Source organism: Varanus komodoensis, unplaced genomic scaffold (assembly GCF_004798865.1).
Source record: "Varanus komodoensis strain SLA01 unplaced genomic scaffold, ASM479886v1 scaffold12, whole genome shotgun sequence".
NCBI classification, from domain to species: Eukaryota; Metazoa; Chordata; class Lepidosauria; order Squamata; family Varanidae; genus Varanus; species Varanus komodoensis.
This window is the reverse complement of record NW_025335349.1, coordinates 13,855,757-13,873,734: the sequence shown is the minus strand read 5'-3', so window position 1 is coordinate 13,873,734 and position 17,978 is coordinate 13,855,757. Positions and strand designations below refer to the sequence as shown.

Genomic DNA, 17,978 nt, shown 5'->3' with positions numbered 1-17,978 from the left:
AGTCATAATGATACAAATTGACTATCCCAGTAGTGCGTTTATATAATCTATATGAATTGAACAGAATGCATTTTGTAAAGTTACTTCCAAAGGCCTTTTCCAGATTGAAATAGATATTTACAAATTCAGGTCAGTATTCCAGTACAGATGTACAAAATGTGCAGGGTGATGCAGCAGGGAAAGTGTTACAAGGTGAGCAGGCCTCACGAGGAGAACAACTGTAACTCAATGGTAGAGCACATAGCTTACATGGAGAAATTTCTAGGTTCAGCCTCTGGCATCAGGAGGTAAGACTGGGAAAGATCCTCATCAGAGTTAGCTCCAGGCTTCCTAGGCCCTTGGGAAAAGCATCCTCAATGGGTTCCCTCCCTCAGTGAATCTACTTTCTCATTGCTATTGTCACCAGGTGCAACTGTTCTTCAAGCTTTTCCCCATCATTGCTGCCCTTGGCTTCCTTGACAGGTAGGGCTCTAGTGGGCAAAGCAGAAGTGGCATTTATTGTTTCTTCTTCTCACCAACTCTTTTTGACTCGACCAGAGTGAGAGGCAGATGAAGATGCAGGCTGCAATGACAAATAACAGCAAGTTCAGGGAGCTCTTGTCCATAGGTCCTTGCTCAGGTGTGGACCCTCAACAACTACCAACTATGCCTACCCTTGGCATGACACTGTCTGACAGTCAAAGCAGAAGTGACATCCTTCACATATTTAGTTAGCCTTGTGTGCCTGGGTTTTTGTTGCTACTGCTGCTGTTTTAAATGCCATTACAGTGGTGCCAACAGGAGCTTTCTCTCTTTGCTCACAGGTCCCTATATTGAACACTCTGCCCCAGTTTAGAACAGCGTTTCCTTAGGGCAAAAAGTGTTTCTGTTGTTTTAAAAAGACTTTCCCTATGTCAAATTTTGTCCCTGTTTTAACCATGGAAGCCTGGTCCAGACAAGGCACTCTATATTCAAGAATGCTCAGAAAGAAGGAAAAACACCATTGCCAAAGATGATACATAGTTTCTTGAATATAATGATAAAAATATGGATGTAGATTATAAACAAACAAAAGAAAGCTTACCTTGTTCTTTACTGTGACTATATTGGTTTTTGACTATGCCAGAGAATACTCTGCCAGCCTCCAAAAATGCATCAGTTGTTCTCCCCAGGCCATGCAAGGAAATGCCAATTGCCATGGATTTTATAAAGATCCTCTCTGCCACCACCACAGAGTTTTCCAGTATGCACACAAGGTGCACTCCCAGCCCCTTCTTAGGAGCAAAGCTACTCCAGTAAGGCAAACAGTAGGACCCTTTCACTGCAAAGGCAGCTCTTATCTATAGAATGACTGGGGAAGGCAGCTTCATGGCAATTATCTCTAGTGGTTTTCCTAGCAAGCTGAAGGCTATAAAGCCTTGGCATGCCTTCAAGAAATTATTCTGGCTTTTGGTCACTGGGGACGTTCATTACATGGAGTTCAACAGATGTATAATCTGCCTTAATATAAGGAAGATTCCCATTTTGTGTCGTTGAGAAAAATAAAGTCAAAGTCAGTAAAGTCAAGAAACCTTTCTGTATCTGAATGGAAAGGAAACCAAACTGTAGCTTTTAAGCAGCCTCACATATAGCATTTGTAGCATAAGAAAACATTATATAATAGATTGCAAGAATTAGCATTCCATACAATACATATTAATGCCTGCACAGAATTATCCTGTAAATAATGACCATGCAACACTCTGCTTTTCATATGAATAAAGATAATATCTTGGGCACAATATTTGAGGCTGTAAAATAGACATACTGGTAAGATAGCATTTCCATGAAGGACAACTTTTTTTTTCTTCCGTTCATCCTTTCCTTTTCTCAGCTGCTGTGTGTTGGTTTATGAGTCAGAGGAGGGCAATCAATCAACCTTGAAGCTGCTCAGCTCTGCCCAAATGAAATGGCCTATATTTTATGTCTGCTCTGTTCTTTGCTACTGTGGCTTTTTGCATGTGGAAAGTGTGGATCATATGGAAAAGTGAAGTAGCTGTGGCTTTAGTTTTCCATAAGTCTTCTTTTAATTGGTATTATTAAATGTCTGATTAGAGCTGTATTAGATAGTAACAGAGCTGTATTAGATAGTATTTACTTTACTATCATTTTCATGCCTATCAAATTAGCATTACCTTTCTTAATTATTAATCTTAAAGATCACAATCTTGATGCTCAAATAGAATGCTTCATAAAGAGCATGGGCTACAATCCTATGGCTTGCCAGCATTGTATAGAAGGCAGCATTGTATAGAAGGCATTGTATAGAAGGATAGAGTCCCGGGTCATAGATCCAGTGATCTTGGTGTTGGCACTCATTGCACTCAACAACCTACAAATGAGCCAACTGTAGGTCATTGAAGAAAAACAGAAGTTGCTCAATCCCCCTCATGTACAATAACCCATGGTTTGGTTAAAATATAGGCTGCTATTACGAGTGAACCTGGTTGGTGGCTCCCTTCTCTCAGTGATCTACCTCCTCGCTGCCACTGTCACAGGCTGCTCATGCTCCTCATCCCCTTTCTCATTATTGCTACTGCTTGCTGAATAGGCAGAGAGTCAGTAGGGAATCAGCAGACAAGGCAGTAGAATTTCCTGCTCTTTCTTCCCTTCACTTCCATTCTCTAGGCCACAGTGAGATACAGATGAACACACAGGTAGCAGTGGAGAACAGGATGAACAACTGAAGAGGGTTGTTGCAGGGCAGCCCTGTGGGTGTGTGCACCTGGCCAACCATGTCTACTTTGGATGCTAATGTTTCAGCCATACAAGCTTTTTTCCAAATGCAGTTGGTACTCTATATTCAAGTCAGGACCATGGTTTGTCATGTCATCCCAGCCTGAGAACTATAGGTTATGCAAATGTTATGGGTTCTTTGAAGGTTATTTCACCCTTTCATGCCTATAGTCCCCCATGAGACACCACTGCAGCAGTTTGAATATTCAGAATGGCATCTGCAGGTGCATAATGACTTAAACAGATGAAGAGCCATGGCAATCATGTGAACCCAATCAGTGTAATTATTAACAGCAGAATGAGAATAGAAAATTACATAGGATACCAATAGGGTATTGCAAGTATGTTTTAAACTTTTTTTTCCTTCTTAGACAAATGTATTTTTGTGTCTATTGCCATAGACATTTACTAAACTGTTTTCTTCTCTTTCCATGAAAAACAGTTCCTTTATGCCAATTACATCGCTCCTTCTGCTGCTATGAATATTGGATTACAGCAAAGTGCAAAAAATGAGATTTACAACAAAATTGACCCACCGTTTGAAGATCTTTTTGACCCAGCAGAAGAGTACATCCTCACCCTTCTCTTGGTTCCATGGATGAAGATGATAGAACAAGACAGAGATACTTTAGGAAAGGTAATTGGAAAACATGAGAATTCTTTATCCCCAGCACCTGAAATCTAGAGGCATACTGCCTCTGATTGTGCAAGTAATATGTAGCCATCATGTCTAGTAATATGTAGCTATCATGTCCAACAGCCACTGATAACTGTTAACCTTATTTTTCATGAAGGTAGGTGATGTCAGGTAAGAATGGAGAAAGCTACTCTATTGTAAACTCTCATCATTCCATTTTACATACCAGTGGCACTTGAAGTTCCTGCATTTGGAGCTTATCCATCATTCATTCATTTGCAAGATTGTGTAAAGAGAATGTCCAACTTTAGTTACTCCCATGTTACTACAAAATATTCAGCTCAAAGTTTAAAGTCTATGGTTAGCTGTTTTCCATTCAATGTTTATTGTTGAAACCATAAAGCATAATAACTAAACATAACTTCTATACAGACATAATTCTGTGAAACTAAACCATGTAATTAACCATAATAATAACTACATTTCTAATATATGCAATGCAATTTTGCAACAGCAGAAGCAAAAGAAGTTACCATAGCAGTTATATTTCTGCTTCTGCCAGCAAGTAAAATGCTCAACATCCTACTAATTAGACTAAGAATTACTTCAGTAAGAAGCTGGGCCAGGTGTTTGACCTTTTTGTCTGTAGTTAGGGCCCTAGTGGGACAGACTGCTTTAAGAGATGATGAACTCTTTCTTGCTACAAATATTTAGGTAGAGGCTAGACAGCCATCGTTCAGGGACACTGTAGTTGCATCCTGCATTACAGATTCATCAATGAACAGGGGTGTTGGACTGCATGACCTGCAAGATCCCTCCCACCTCTATAATTCTGTGATGTTCCACTGAATCAACAAATGTCGCTTGGCCGTATGGTCTTTTGCAGGATGCCATTGTTACGCTAATAGCTAAGAATAGTTGGTTGATATATCCTCATTTGGAACTAATGGTTAAGAGATAGTTGGGGATCTCTTGCTCTCTTGGTTTAAATTAAATACCCATCAGAACTGAGAAGAGGGGACTGCTGCCCCTGGAACTTCTCATTATTCGTAGGGAACTGAAGAGTGTGCAGCAGTTTATTTTCCTAAACTGATCTTCCAATAATTTATAAAGACCCATTGTCAAGGTCTTCTTTCTGTTAAAGCCAAGGCAAACTATCTTGTGTAATCTTCAGCAATAGTGGTATGGCCAGAACCTACTGAACATTTCAGACTTGTACTTATAGTTGAAAGAACTGTAAGAAGCCATCCATACAAATCAGGGGTGTAGCTTCTCTTGGCACAGTGTGTACAGTTGCACACAGGTTCAAATCTTAATCAAGGCCCATGAGCTACCCTTTAGCTTAGCCCTCCCAAACTGATGCCTTCCAGATTTTTTGGGCTGCAACTCCCTTAATGTCCAGATTCCTGGTGGCCATGCAGTTCAGGAATTATGGCAGATGCGGTCCAACACATATGGAAAGTACACCTGTCATGCCTTGGAGGGAAATTTGCAAACTAGAGAAATCAGGCAAAAATGATAGGTGGGGGTCTACATTTGGAACCCTGATCTGTCTTCTCCGGATCAGTGCAAACCCTAAGTTAAATTTACCCTCTAGGTTTAGCTAACTGGGCCAATGCAACAGGAAAGACAGAAAGACGAACATGTTCTGGCATTGAGGCAGGTGAACAAGTAATGTGGTTGTAAGTTATGTGCAGGGCAGTGAGGGTTTTCTAAAAGAGGGGGACAGAGCCCACTAGAGTAGGGGTCTCAAACTCAACTTACCTGGGGGCCGCTGGAAGTAGAGTCTGGGTGAGGCTGGGCCACATCAAGTATTCCACAAAAAAAAGGATTTCAAGTATTCCAAAAAAAATACAACTGATCCAATCTTCTCAATCTTTACTAATAATAATTCAGAACATGAATGGTTCTTCAGAACATAGGCTTCTCTTACTTCCTCCTACTCCTTGCTGCCAGAGACCTGACAGCGCTTCCTCTTACACAGCTGAGCCACATTTGGCTTGAGGGTGGAAGCAACTGAGACCCTCAGTATGGCTTGAAGATGCTCATCAGTAAGTTTGGACCTGAACTTTGACTTATGAAAGTTCATGGTGGAGAAGAGCTTTTCACACAGATAGGTGCTCCCAAAAAGGCACATGGTCCGCTTGAACATCTTGGAAAGCTCAGGGAAGGTAAGGGGGAATTCTCTCAAAAATTGTCCAAGCTTGTCTGCTTTTCCACTCACCTCCCTGAACTTGGCTTTGAGTTCAGAATTGCACTGCAGGTCAATTAGCTCCATTTGAAGCACGGGGGGGGGGGGCATCTTCCACATCGAAGGAGAAGGGGTCAGCAAAAATTTGAAAAGTGGCTCTGTGTGTCTTGAAATCTGCAAACCTGTGATCAAATTCTTCCTGTTGCTTTACAATGGCATCAGCATACTTCTCACCACTGAATGGTGTGCCAGAATCCATGAGTGCCTTGCATGCTGGGAAATGGCAGAGGTTTGTCTGAGAAAGCTGGGCTTTCCATAACACAAGTTTTGTGGCGAATGCTCTGACATTGTCATAGGCAGCACTGACAAGCTGCCCCTGGCCTTGTAATTTCTTGTTCAGTACATTCAGCTCCTGTGTGATGTCAACAAGAAAAGCTAAATCCATGAGCCATTTGGGATCACTTAGTACAGGAACAGCCATCCCATCTTTCTCCATGAAGGTTTTCACCTCTGCTCTCAACTCAAAAAACATATATTGCGAGCTATACTGCCGCCCAAGGCTGACCACCGCGGGGGTGGTGGGCCGCTCATCCCGCGTCACTCCCGGAGGCCGGCCCGGGCGCCGCTGGCACTTTGAAGGCTGCAGGGCCCCTCCCCCGTGCCCTGCCCGTCCCGGCATGCAGCTTAGAGGGAACATTGCGCCCAGGGTAACGACTCACGCAGGTGCGTGTGAGCAAAACGCGCAGGCCGCACTATCACTAAACTTTGATATAGTTTAGGGGGCCACAAAATATCATCCCATGGGCCGCAATTGGCCCGCGGGCCACGAGTTTGAGACCCCTGCACTAGAGAATCTGTCTGCCTTCCCCAGTTTTTGTCTGAGTAAGCAGGACCAGATGGATATGCCAACATTAGTTTCAACACAGAGAACTCTGACACCAGGAATGTGGTAAACAAAATTCACATACAGGGAAACTGAAATTATACTTTGTAAACAGGATCCTAATTTTGATTATTATGGTTGCTACAATTATCAAACTTTAACAAGATGTTGTATTAAAATATGGCTTGAATTATCTGTAAACTTGAGGAGATGTGAGCCAACCTAACTGGCAGGATGCAACCTTGTTCCCTTCTTTATTATAGTAATAGCAATCTGAGTGTCACATGATGAAAAGCATTCTTGTTCAGGACTCCCAGAAAGTCATTGCCTACAAACAGGGCATTTTACTACCCCTACCCACATTCTAATTTTCTTTTTCAATTGTATGACTACTGCACATGCACATTCCACATTGGGCTGTTTTTTAGTTTTACACCCTCAGGATTTTAAAAAGAATTTTGAGTACTTTTACAGATGTCCTCATTCCTCTAAACATATTGATACCTTCCTCTTGTTTCTTAGTGCTTTCTTAGTGCTCCCACTTTGGCTACAGTATTGGTGGCACTCGCCACCTGACTTTGCTATTAAAAAGAGTAATGTTCTTTTCAGTGTGCTTCAGGAGAACGCCTCTGAATATTTCTTCTTTTTCAAACAAGTTAAAACATTATGCTCAATGAATTTATATTAAATTTGTAGATGTTCCTTCTGATTACAAATCTTACATCCGCTCTTGAGTTTGCACAAGGCTTCAGTGACCTTCATGCTTTCCCTATTTGTGGTTGTGTATCTACCCACTGAGAGAGAAGCTTATCCTGCTTTGAATGGCAGTGTTTGCTTAAGCTGTTTCAGCAAATCTTCTCCTTGAATCATCTGCTCCAGGGGATGCAATGTCGAGTGATATGGCTTCTAAACATCTGTCTTGTTGTTGGCAAATGTAGTTCTTTCCTACCCACTGTCACTGGCAGCCTGCCTCTCCTACCCCTTCATCTTTCTTTCTATAATGTGTACTGTGTGGATGACCTAAGATATTATTTTTATTAGGTGGGGCTGGTGGAAGAAACTCGACAGCTGGACTCAGTGTACTTTAGAAAGTTGCAGGCAATGCATGAAGAGAGAATTTCCAAGAAGAGTGAGGTAAGAGGAGCACCTATTAACAAAAACAAACTCTTTATTTTTGCCTAGCACCAGAAGGTTAACACTTTGTATTTCTCAACTGGGACAAAAATTTTGAGAATGTTACAAGCTGCAGCTCAACATGATTGGCTTTCATGGAACACTCTTCGAACAACAGCTCAGTTCATACAAACAGACCACAGGATGACTTGAAAGCTATAACTGGCATTTCACGGGAATCAGTTTGCTGCATAAATTTGTGATTTTCATCACACAAATAAGCAAAGAAAGAAAGAAACAGAGGGGAAAATTTATGGGGGTCTGTGAATAGTTCCTAGAACCAAGTGGTGCAGTTTTGCCTCAGAGAACAGCCTTTGTCTCGCTTTGTCTCGCTGGATTTCAGGTGGCTATCAATGAACTCTATGTGTTTGCATGAATTGGACCCAGCATTTTATATTAGAAGAGTTCTTCAACAAATCACTTTTGCATCTTGATAGCCTTTTAGTAAACATTAATGTGTAGTATTTCTTTTAGGGTAGAACCAGTTTTGTTCTGGATAAATCTTGGATTCTCAGGGCCCACACATTTCTTTGCTAATGCATGTGCACAATGGTTTTAGGGAGACACATGATACACATGATACATCCAGTGGTCACTACACACCCATACACTAGTATAGGTCCATTTCTTGTCAATACCCAACTACCCTGCAAATGGAAAAGTTTGCTTGTGTGGCATCATAGCCACAACTCTGGAGAAAATGTACAGGTTCTCTTGCAGTACTAGCTCTTTTTGCATTTGTCACTCATGGGGACTGGGTCAAAAGTTCCAGACTGAAAGTGGAGGAAGTTATGAATGCATCTTACATAAAAAGGTCAGTTTGTGCCAACCCCAGGTTCAGAATCTGTGTTGAACACCTGGGCAGAATCCTAGGATATGTAAAGTAAACAGAGGACCCTTCCCTGATGACTGAATAACCCAAGCCTGTATTTGCACACTGAGACATAAGGATGGCGATCTTCAAAGCATGGAAAACTTGGGCTGTAATATTGCTGTTGCTGGTAGAGGTTGGTTACTGTATGTAACCGTTAGAGTGAAGTGGACATGTCTTAAGAAACACCAACTCATTTTTAAGGCACTTCTCCAAAATGATAATGTTATAAGCAAGGAATTGGTGTAGCTGATATCTTTTCTTTGTCCTTTTAAAGATGGTGGATATATCTAAAGACTTTTAAAGTCATGTAATTGTTCATCTCAAGAGATCACAAAACAAATATTTCCTTCCCATTTCCTTCCCATCAATGATTTACTGCCACATAAGCCATCTTTGCAGTAATAGGAGCTTATGTGATGGTCATCCTTTGTGAAAAGTGTCCTATGTTGGATCTTTCTATATGTACCCGCTTCTTAATATTTGGTCTTGAAATATAATTTCACAAAAGAACTAAAAGTGCTAGCAATCTGTAGAAAGAAGGAAGACAGAGAAATCTACAGGGACTGGGGGGAAAAAGGTTATGAGATATTTAGATTGTCTTGCACAATTTTTTGATTAGGATTTGGCGGTTGAGAAAGACAAGGTCCCACGGTATCCTGATTTGATAGAACGCCCAAGTCAAGACCTCTCCAAAGAAGCTGTGTCATACAGCATTACAGACTTGTTAAATGACAGACTCAATTTGGAACAGTTCCGATTGTTTCTTGAACGGCAGTCCGCAAGGTATTTCTCACATGCTGTAGTGCCTGTCTCATAAATGCACATCTCCATGAAAAAAATCATACCAAGCGAGCATGTTGAGTCACCTTTGCTAAGCTGGAAAGGTGCAGGCCTGCAGCTGGATGGTGACCACGTGTAGAAACAAAGCAGAGGGTTGGATTCAAGGTCTTATAGGCCCCTTCAGCTCCTGCTTTGTTCTGTTCTTTCTAAAATCTGTGAAACCTTCCCTCCCCTGCTTAATGTGGTGAGTAACAGAAAGAATGAAGATTACCCATGTCTCCTCCCACAGCTGTTTTTGCTAGCCTCCTGTCACCTTGTCATGGCAGAAAATCCCCAGCGGTTTAGGAAAGAACCAAGACACATACACAGTGCATGCCTTCTTTAGAAGCAGAATCACACTCCCGGATGTTTCCTGGGAACGTGCTTTTGCCTGTAAAGATTGCATGTGCTCCCCATGCACCTTGTTTAATTTAATGTCTCTGTTATCTCTTATATTTTTATACCTCTATAGAATTTTTTTTAAAAATGCTGTACCTCCAAATAGGTGAAACTCTATGGATGGTTTACAGAGATTAGTACCCTAAAACACAATATACTAATTTCCTTCCAAAATTTTCAAGGAGGTTGCCACTGCCACTGTAGTGGTGATCATTGTTTCAGCAGTGGGAATTTTAGTGGCAACCAGGAAGGGTGTAGTTCATGGTGGGTTCTATGGAAGAAATGTAGTCCCCCCAGATGACTGGAAGTTGCCCATTCTTGCTTTACAGACTAACACAATCTGAAGTCCTACTACAAAAAGCTTAATATAAAATGGGTGTGTGGAGGGACAATAGCAAACATAATAAAAAGAAGATGCTCTTGCTGCTATAGAGCAGCCCCTCTCACAGCTTGCATTACAGAGACATATAAGGTGGCCATCTTGTTTTGTACTTCTACCAGACAATAATGCTCTAGTGTATTCATTACAGCTGTACAGGCCATATTAAATCCCTGCAGATGGCATCTGTTTCCACATGTTAAGCCATTAATGAGTAACAACAGTTTGTCCTGTGGGTCACTGATGCCAGGCTGCTTGTGTTATGATCATCACCAACACTGTCTAATGTTTTGTTTTTTAACCCTATAACCATGAGTAGTATCCAATCATTTCAATGGGCCCACTCATTTCAATGGGCCCATTCTGTGCAGGACTAGCATTGAATATAACTTCACTTTTATATTTTTCTGCCAATTTGGGATGACATTTCATGCTTCTGATAAAGAAGACTGTATTTCACAAAAGTCTATGCCATCATAGATGTTTTAGGCTTTCAGATGTAACTGGATGATTCACTGTTTTTCCTAATAGCTGCTCTGCAAGTATGGATGGAGAATCAGAAGTTGTGGACTGTGCCCAGCAGCCTTGATGTATATAACCCTCCAAACTCAGAGGCTCATGTGCATCCTAACCCTGGAATGAGGCACAGCATCAGAAATCTCCTGCTGCCACAACTTGTACTGGTATTTTATCTACATGGCCATTTTAAGCCATCTAGATAAAAAGGAAGGAAGGAGGCTGGGCAACCAATAGGAATCGGTGGAAGTCCTTGGCCCCAGCTTCCTTCTCTCCTCCCTCCCTGACGCACAACTCCCCACCGTGCCCATGGGCAACCTTGGGGCACTAGCCAGCACAGTTCTTTCCATGTCAGCTGTGAGAGGGACAAGGTAGGGGCTCAGCTGTCAGAGCCCCAGCTCTGAGATTGTAGGAAGTCCACTTGATTATTTGGGGTTATGACGTACTGTGTAGGATGCAGACCTGGAGCTCCAAATCTATGGTCTTCCAGGTGATGTCAGAAGACCATAATGCTGTCCTTTTAGTCTGAGAGATAAAGTGTTTGCTGCAGACAATCATACGCAATTCTAAGCACATTTACTTGGAAGTGAACCATCCTGGGCTTACTCCTTACTAAGGATGCATAAGACAGTAGGCCCTGTGTCATATTGGTTTAGTTTGACTTTAATTCATTTAAGCCACCAGTAAAAATTAGATAACATAAGAATACTCTTTACCTCATTTGTAGCACAGACCTCATGTGCTGGATGGACATTGAACAGTTCAGGAGAATGCTCCACAAAAATAAAGACCAAAGACAAGAAAAATCTAAGGACATTAAGAATAAATATCTAAATAAGAAATACTTCTTTGGACCTGATAGCCCAGCTACCAAAGAGGAGCAAGAGCAGGTAATTGTTGGCTGCTTTCAACCATCTTTACAGATGATAGTCATGATGTCATAGTGGTGATGATGGACATATCAGTTCTCATATGCCACTAATGCAGATTTGAAAGGGATTTAATATAGCTAGATTCCTCTTGATGCTAAATATGTATCACTTTTCATTTTACTGTGATGTCCTTTAGACAAAACTGAAGTTGCATGAAAGCTTCTCCCTGCCTGCCCCCCACCACCATGGTATAGTCCTACATGGTATGTGAATGAGTCTTTCCCACACACTCCACATCACATTATGTGGTGAGCCTGTCAAAAGCACTAAATGGCTATCAGTCATGACAGTGATAGTTTATTTCCAGAATCAGAGACAGAATGCTTCTGAAAACCAGTTTCTGAAGAGCAAAACTAGCACTGTAATATAATTGTCCTCAAATGTTGCTCGTGGGATTTCCATGAACATCATGTTGCCCACTGTGGTACACCAGGTTCAGAGCTAGATAGACTTTTGGCCTTTTCCAACATGGGTTATCTTATGTTCCTCTGAAGTATGCCTAGAATTACAAACCAAGTAAGTCCCACTGACTGGGCTCAGACAACACAATAACTCACACTCAAGGGTTGAGTATGACTTGTTGAATAAGAGGGTGCTGCTGAAACTTAGATTATAGTATTGTCTGAATCTAGTTACACTAACAAGCTATGGCTTGTTTACTCATAGTTTGCTATTGCGTTGTGAACTGTGAGTTGTTTGATATTGTTTATTGTGGCTGACTTCAGACAACAGTGCTTGAGTGTGCATTACTGGGTTGTCTGAGCATCACTGTATCTTAATTTGGATTAAACACCCAGTGATTAACAGTGAAAACTATTATTTAATGGGAGAGGGATTATCTAGACTAGCTTTCACCATTTTGATACCCTCCAGCTGCTTAGAACTAAAAGTTATAGAATTCCTGACCTTTGGCCATGTCTCTTAAGGCTGATGGAAGTTGAAATCTGAAATATCAGGAGAGTACTGAGATAGGGAAATTGCACTAAGTTGCACATTGCATTGTTATCTGAATCAGATTCATAATTCATAGGAGTTATGTAGGCCAAATACTCAGAAGCATATTGTCTCTTCAAAATGCTTTAGTTTTTTATTGTTGAACTGTTGATGTATTTACATTTTAGATAATGAAACTGGGTGGAGGTTGGGGACAGTTACTTCATGAACAAGTTCTTCCTGTGATCTTGCTGGAGATTCAAAAATATATCCAGATGAGACTGGAGAAAAAATGGCTGCCACTATTTTTTGCAAGTGAAGAACCAGGACCACTGAAAAAACCAAAGGTAATATTTTACCAAACTACGTAGTACAATTGTTTTCATGGTGGTATGTGGTTTGCCTTAGAGTTGGGACTTGCATGTATGTTGGGAACCTGTGATATATTTGGTTGCATGCAGGTTCAGCAGAGGTAAGCATTAAACAGCAGATTTAGCTAAGAGGCTGTTGCTTGCACCTGAATCTATGAGAATCCACCATTTTTTAACAAAGATAGAAAGGTTTATTAACTTACAGACCATCCATATGTGACTTGTATGAAGGAGAAATGTAGGTATGTTCACGCAGAATGTCTTGATTCATTTGTTAGCTGGTTAGTTTAGAGGAGGAGGGGAGGAGAAGACAGAAAAACATGCCTCTCTAGTCATGGTAGGAGGAAGAGAGAGGGCAAATGGTCATGAGACCTTTTGCCTTTCCAGATGAGGTAAAAGGAGTAAAGGGACAGAAAGGACATCATTTAGGCAGAGAGGTCAGTCTCATTCCCACTCCCACTCTGGTTAGTAGACAGAACCATTAAACATTAATGAAGGCAATGTTACATATACCTAACAATGTGTTTAACAGAATGGACAACTCAGAGGCAATATCAATCAATGAACGTGAAGCATGTCAGTTAACAGCAATAGCTTTGTACGCAGGAGTTTTGCATGTGTTTTAGTTCATCCCATCTATCAGTTAGTGGCTGAAGACAAAAGAGGCAGTCCACTCTGGCTTGACACTTGGCAAGCCTGTCAGGGTTTATTGGAGAAGGGTTGGTTGAACTTTGCTGTAGAATTTCACCTTCTGTGCTCATTCACTGGAGCCCACAAATGCAATCCAGTCTCACATGGGAGCTGGTAGTTCAGGGTAGTGAGGAGCAAAATGATACTGAAAATAAAAATAAAAATTATTACTTGATATAGGGCACAATGAGTCTACCTAATAGGAAGAAGCATTGAGCTTGATGCCACATAGGAGAGTCTTCATGTCATTGGTTTTTCTGGCAGGAGAGCTGTACACAACACTGCCAGAGAAAGGCACCAACAAACCATGGTTTTATTTTCTCGTTTGTATTCCTTCAAGATACATTCAGCCTATTATCCTTTTTCCCTGCAGTTGGCCAGTTTTGGACACAGAAGGGAGCAAATCTCTGTTTTTTCACAACCTTCATGTTTTATGAAGTCTAGAACAGAGAGCCAATGATAACACATTATCATATATTGATTGAAATTCTAATCTGTCTGCCTAGGGATAATACGATCGATCCTAATTTTGAATGGAGTGAGAATTTGTTATCCCTCAGGATGCATAATAATAGTGAGCACTCAAAAACACTGTTAGTTTGAGGATCGATAACAACCATAATACTTTTTAATTTTTAAGCCACACCTACAAGATGCAGCAGAAGATATTTTAATTCAGAGGCATGAGAAGAAAACAGAACCATGGAAGGCAAGTTCTTCTTGTTATTGCTTGCTCTTGGATATAGTATGGGCCTATAGTATGGGTCTGCAACCCTTCCACAAACATTTTGGCCCAAAGAGCTTAGTTAATGCTGAGCAAGTATAATTATTATTATCATATACAGAATACTATAACAGCATAATCCTTTGCAACTTTAGACAGAAGCCTATTTTCTATCTAAATATACTAAACATTATACCTTCAAACAGTCTTCCCCAACCTAATGACCTCTGGATGTTGGACTACAACTCCTACTATTCCCACAGGATGGTAGAAGTTGCAACTTGATATTGTAGAGTATGTAAGGTTGATCAGCCTGTTGTAAATCTTAGGATCACATTATTAAGACACACTGAAATCAGTTTAATATAGTAATCAAGTTTTTTGCTGTTGGGCATGCTCATGGTTGGATACAGAAATTAGCACTCGGAGAAATTCAGGGATCTTTTCTTCTTTTTAAAGTATTTTCCTAGTTCTGCTGGCTATAAGGACAGATTTACAAGTATGTGGACATTATGTGATAAAACTTCCAAAACTAGAAACCAGTTCAAAAAGGATTTCCAATTATTAGTGAGCATAGTCCTTTGTCTTTATCCATGACTATTGGAAAGCAAACACAGGTGGATTTGTTTAATTTACATGGGGTTGGGTGCAGACTTAGCAATATTTAGAGTAGACCAGTCGAAATAAGTAGAAAAGGTTAATTATAACTAACTTAATTTCCATCAATTTCATTGGATCAAGTATGATTAAATCTGGTTTCAACCCATAATTTCCACAGGTCTCATAAATCAGATTTTGATGCAGAAAGTGGGCCATTCTGGTTGAAAACATCAAATCTGATGTAGAACAGGGGTGGTCGTACTTCAGGCTTGTCAAACCCAGTACCTATGAACAAGAGCCAGGTGCAAGATTCTAAGATATCTCCTTAGAATTCAAGAACAAAGTATTTCTGAATGTATTTTGAGCTTTGGATAGTGACATCAAGACTGAACTGTGTTTACAGTAATTTCCCACAATATTCTTCTCTTGTATATCCTCAACTTTTCTTCATTCTAGCAGTCAAATTTAGGTAGAAAAAGTGCTGCTGCAGCTGCTGCTGCTGGCTGTTAGATTTTAGAGAGTGAAAAACCTTCACAGATCTGTTGCAAGTTACCCAGAGATCTGCCAGGAAATTCTATCCATCCCAGATGTAGACACACAGGAGACAATCCTGAGGCGTAACTTGGTGAATCACCTATGGAGATGATTCCAATAGCCTTCCTCCCATCCAACTGTCAGTCACCATTCAATTACTAGGCCTGGTGTCTGTCTGCATCTTTGAGTATTAGAGACAGGATGTCTTTAATAGCAGTTGCTAGAAAACAAACAGGAAGATGCTATTGCTTGTGGGTTTCTCACAGGCTGTTGGTTGGCCACTGCGTGACTAGAATATTGGGCTAGATAAGACTGCTCTTATTTGCTTAAGTAGCTCTGGGGTGGCATGATAAAAATCTTGACTAACAGATTTCTGCATGGTGGCTGATTTTTCATGAGGGACTCACATTGAAAACTTCTAATGAAAACAACCCTAAAACGACCTTGTTTTAGGGTTGTTTTTGCCCACAGTGGGTTGTCACATCATCTGAACCTGGCAGGGCAAGTTCCTTGTATGTTGTCAGGAACTGAGATACTGCCTCCCTTGCATTTCAGTGCACTTCCTTTTGCTACTCTCCCACCCCACCCAACCTCTGTTGCCAGTGTTTTAGAATTAAAAACTTGGGAATTTCTCCCTGGCAATAGTGTGGGAACTAGGCACACCATGTTCTGTGCAAACTAGATTAACTCTTAAGCATAGGCAGTTTCTTGCAAAAGTCTGTAAACATTTGCTTTGTTTCAGTGCATCCAGGTCATCATTCTGTATGACCAACAAAGCTGTACTGTAATAGAGAGCACTTGCATGCACAACATGAAAATGGGGTTGTGGACCCCACCGCCACTGCTTGCATAACACTTTTTAAGATTTCCATGACATAAGGGTGTTTCTCATGGCTTTCAAGCAGGAATGAATGCAGTAACTTTAATGTACATTTTCCCATTTAACTTAAACCGAGTAGGCTCATTGGGATGAGCTGTTCACTCCAGCATCTGGAAAATAATTTATTATTGAGAGTGTTTAAGTGTAGTCACCAAAAAAGAATCTGAAGCATGCAGGAAAGTGGGCAGGATTAATCATATCTCACAGTATCTGTTTCATTTAGAACTGCATCTTAATGTGATGATCTTATCAATTTTTAAACATCTTAAAGTGCTGTAACATGACATCCTTCCCTTCCTTTCTCCCTCTCCCTCTCAAAGAGTAGCAAACTCTTTATAGCACATGTTGTATACATTTATGGAAGCCGAGAGGAACTTCTTTTTGTCTGGGCTCCATATTGCCAGTTAGCTATTACCAGGAACCAGCTGAGATATGAGCATAACTATGAGAATCAGGTTTAGGAGCACCAGGGAATATGGGCAAAGGACAAGACTGGGGAGTACTTCAGGAGAGGAAACAAATGGGCAAGGGAAAGTTTGCAGGACACAAACTTTCTCATCTTTCACAATCTCTGAACTGAGAGCCAGTGAGAATCCCCCCAAAGTGCCCAAATAGCACATTAAAAGAGCTGTTCCTGGTTTTCCATTCCCTTTTTTTTTCTTTAAATGCCTTTTTTCTTTCTTTAACATTTTGTGCAGTTTTTCATTCATTTTTTCCTACATTGCCTTGCCTGGGCAATGTTTTAGGGGTTGTTTCCCATCAAAGTGCTAAGAGTTGTTGTTTAAGTTTGCTTTCCTCTGATAGCTGTGCAAAGGGAAGTGCCCAGGATCTTTGCTAACAAAAGGGAGTACCCAGCAGATCATTGCCTTTGAGGTGCATTCTCTATATTTGAAGGTTGAAACTGAAACGTAGTGTCCTGCATCTTTTCCGTCTTTTTCTGGTTTGAGAGGGCAGAACAGTGCAAGCCACGCCTTTTTACAGATGTTTAAAAGGAAGCAAAAGCATCCAATTTTTTTCCAGGGCAAATCTGTGTGTGTGCGTGCGCACGTGTGCACCCTTAGAGGGACTTATGGATATACAAATGCCTGTGTCTCTGTCACAAAACCTGCATAGCCCTGTCAAAAGCTTGTTTTAAAAGGAATCTAGGGTTTTGACAGGTAGGTATCAAAACATCACACTTTCATAAATGGGGCAACCTTTTCACTTTCCTCACCCCCAGACTTGACAGCACATAACAACAAAGAGTTTTGAGAAAGGATGGACAAGTATGGGGAAACCGAGAACACGCAGGTCAAAAATCTAGAAGATCTCCCATATATAGGAGTTATCAATGTCTAACAGTTATCAAAGTCAAGAGCTCCATTTTAAAGTGGAATTTACAAAGGGTTAAAATATATCTCTTGGCAGGGGACCATACTGCTGTATGGAGTCTTGGCAGCTGGCTTTCACAGTAGGAAAAAAGTTGAAAGGGAAAAATGGCTGGGGTGAGTCTGAAATCGCTTATGATTGCAGGAGTGAGGCAGCTAGTGCCAGCTGCCATAAGTGCAGGTTGGGCACTTTTGGTGCGGCTGGCAGTTGTGGTCACCAGGAGCTTGCATGGCAAAAGCAGCAAGAGTATTTTGCCATCCTTGCCAAGGGACTCAGTTGCCAATTCTTCCTACCAAGAATGGGGTTGGGCACCCAGGTTCA

At 41.0% G+C, this 17,978-nt stretch overlaps 1 protein-coding gene across 1 annotated transcript in view; it reads left to right on the top strand.

Moving 5' to 3' along the window:
- RGS22 (regulator of G protein signaling 22) overlaps positions 1 to 17,978 on the top strand; it is a 90,280-nt gene that overhangs the window by 43,966 nt on the left and 28,336 nt on the right. The window contains exons 16-21 of the mRNA XM_044421460.1: positions 3,197 to 3,391; positions 7,507 to 7,599; positions 9,132 to 9,295; positions 11,353 to 11,515; positions 12,679 to 12,837; positions 14,192 to 14,260. Coding sequence (XP_044277395.1) covers positions 3,197 to 3,391; positions 7,507 to 7,599; positions 9,132 to 9,295; positions 11,353 to 11,515; positions 12,679 to 12,837; positions 14,192 to 14,260 — 843 coding nt within the window. The remainder of the gene's footprint in view (positions 1 to 3,196; positions 3,392 to 7,506; positions 7,600 to 9,131; positions 9,296 to 11,352; positions 11,516 to 12,678; positions 12,838 to 14,191; positions 14,261 to 17,978) is intronic.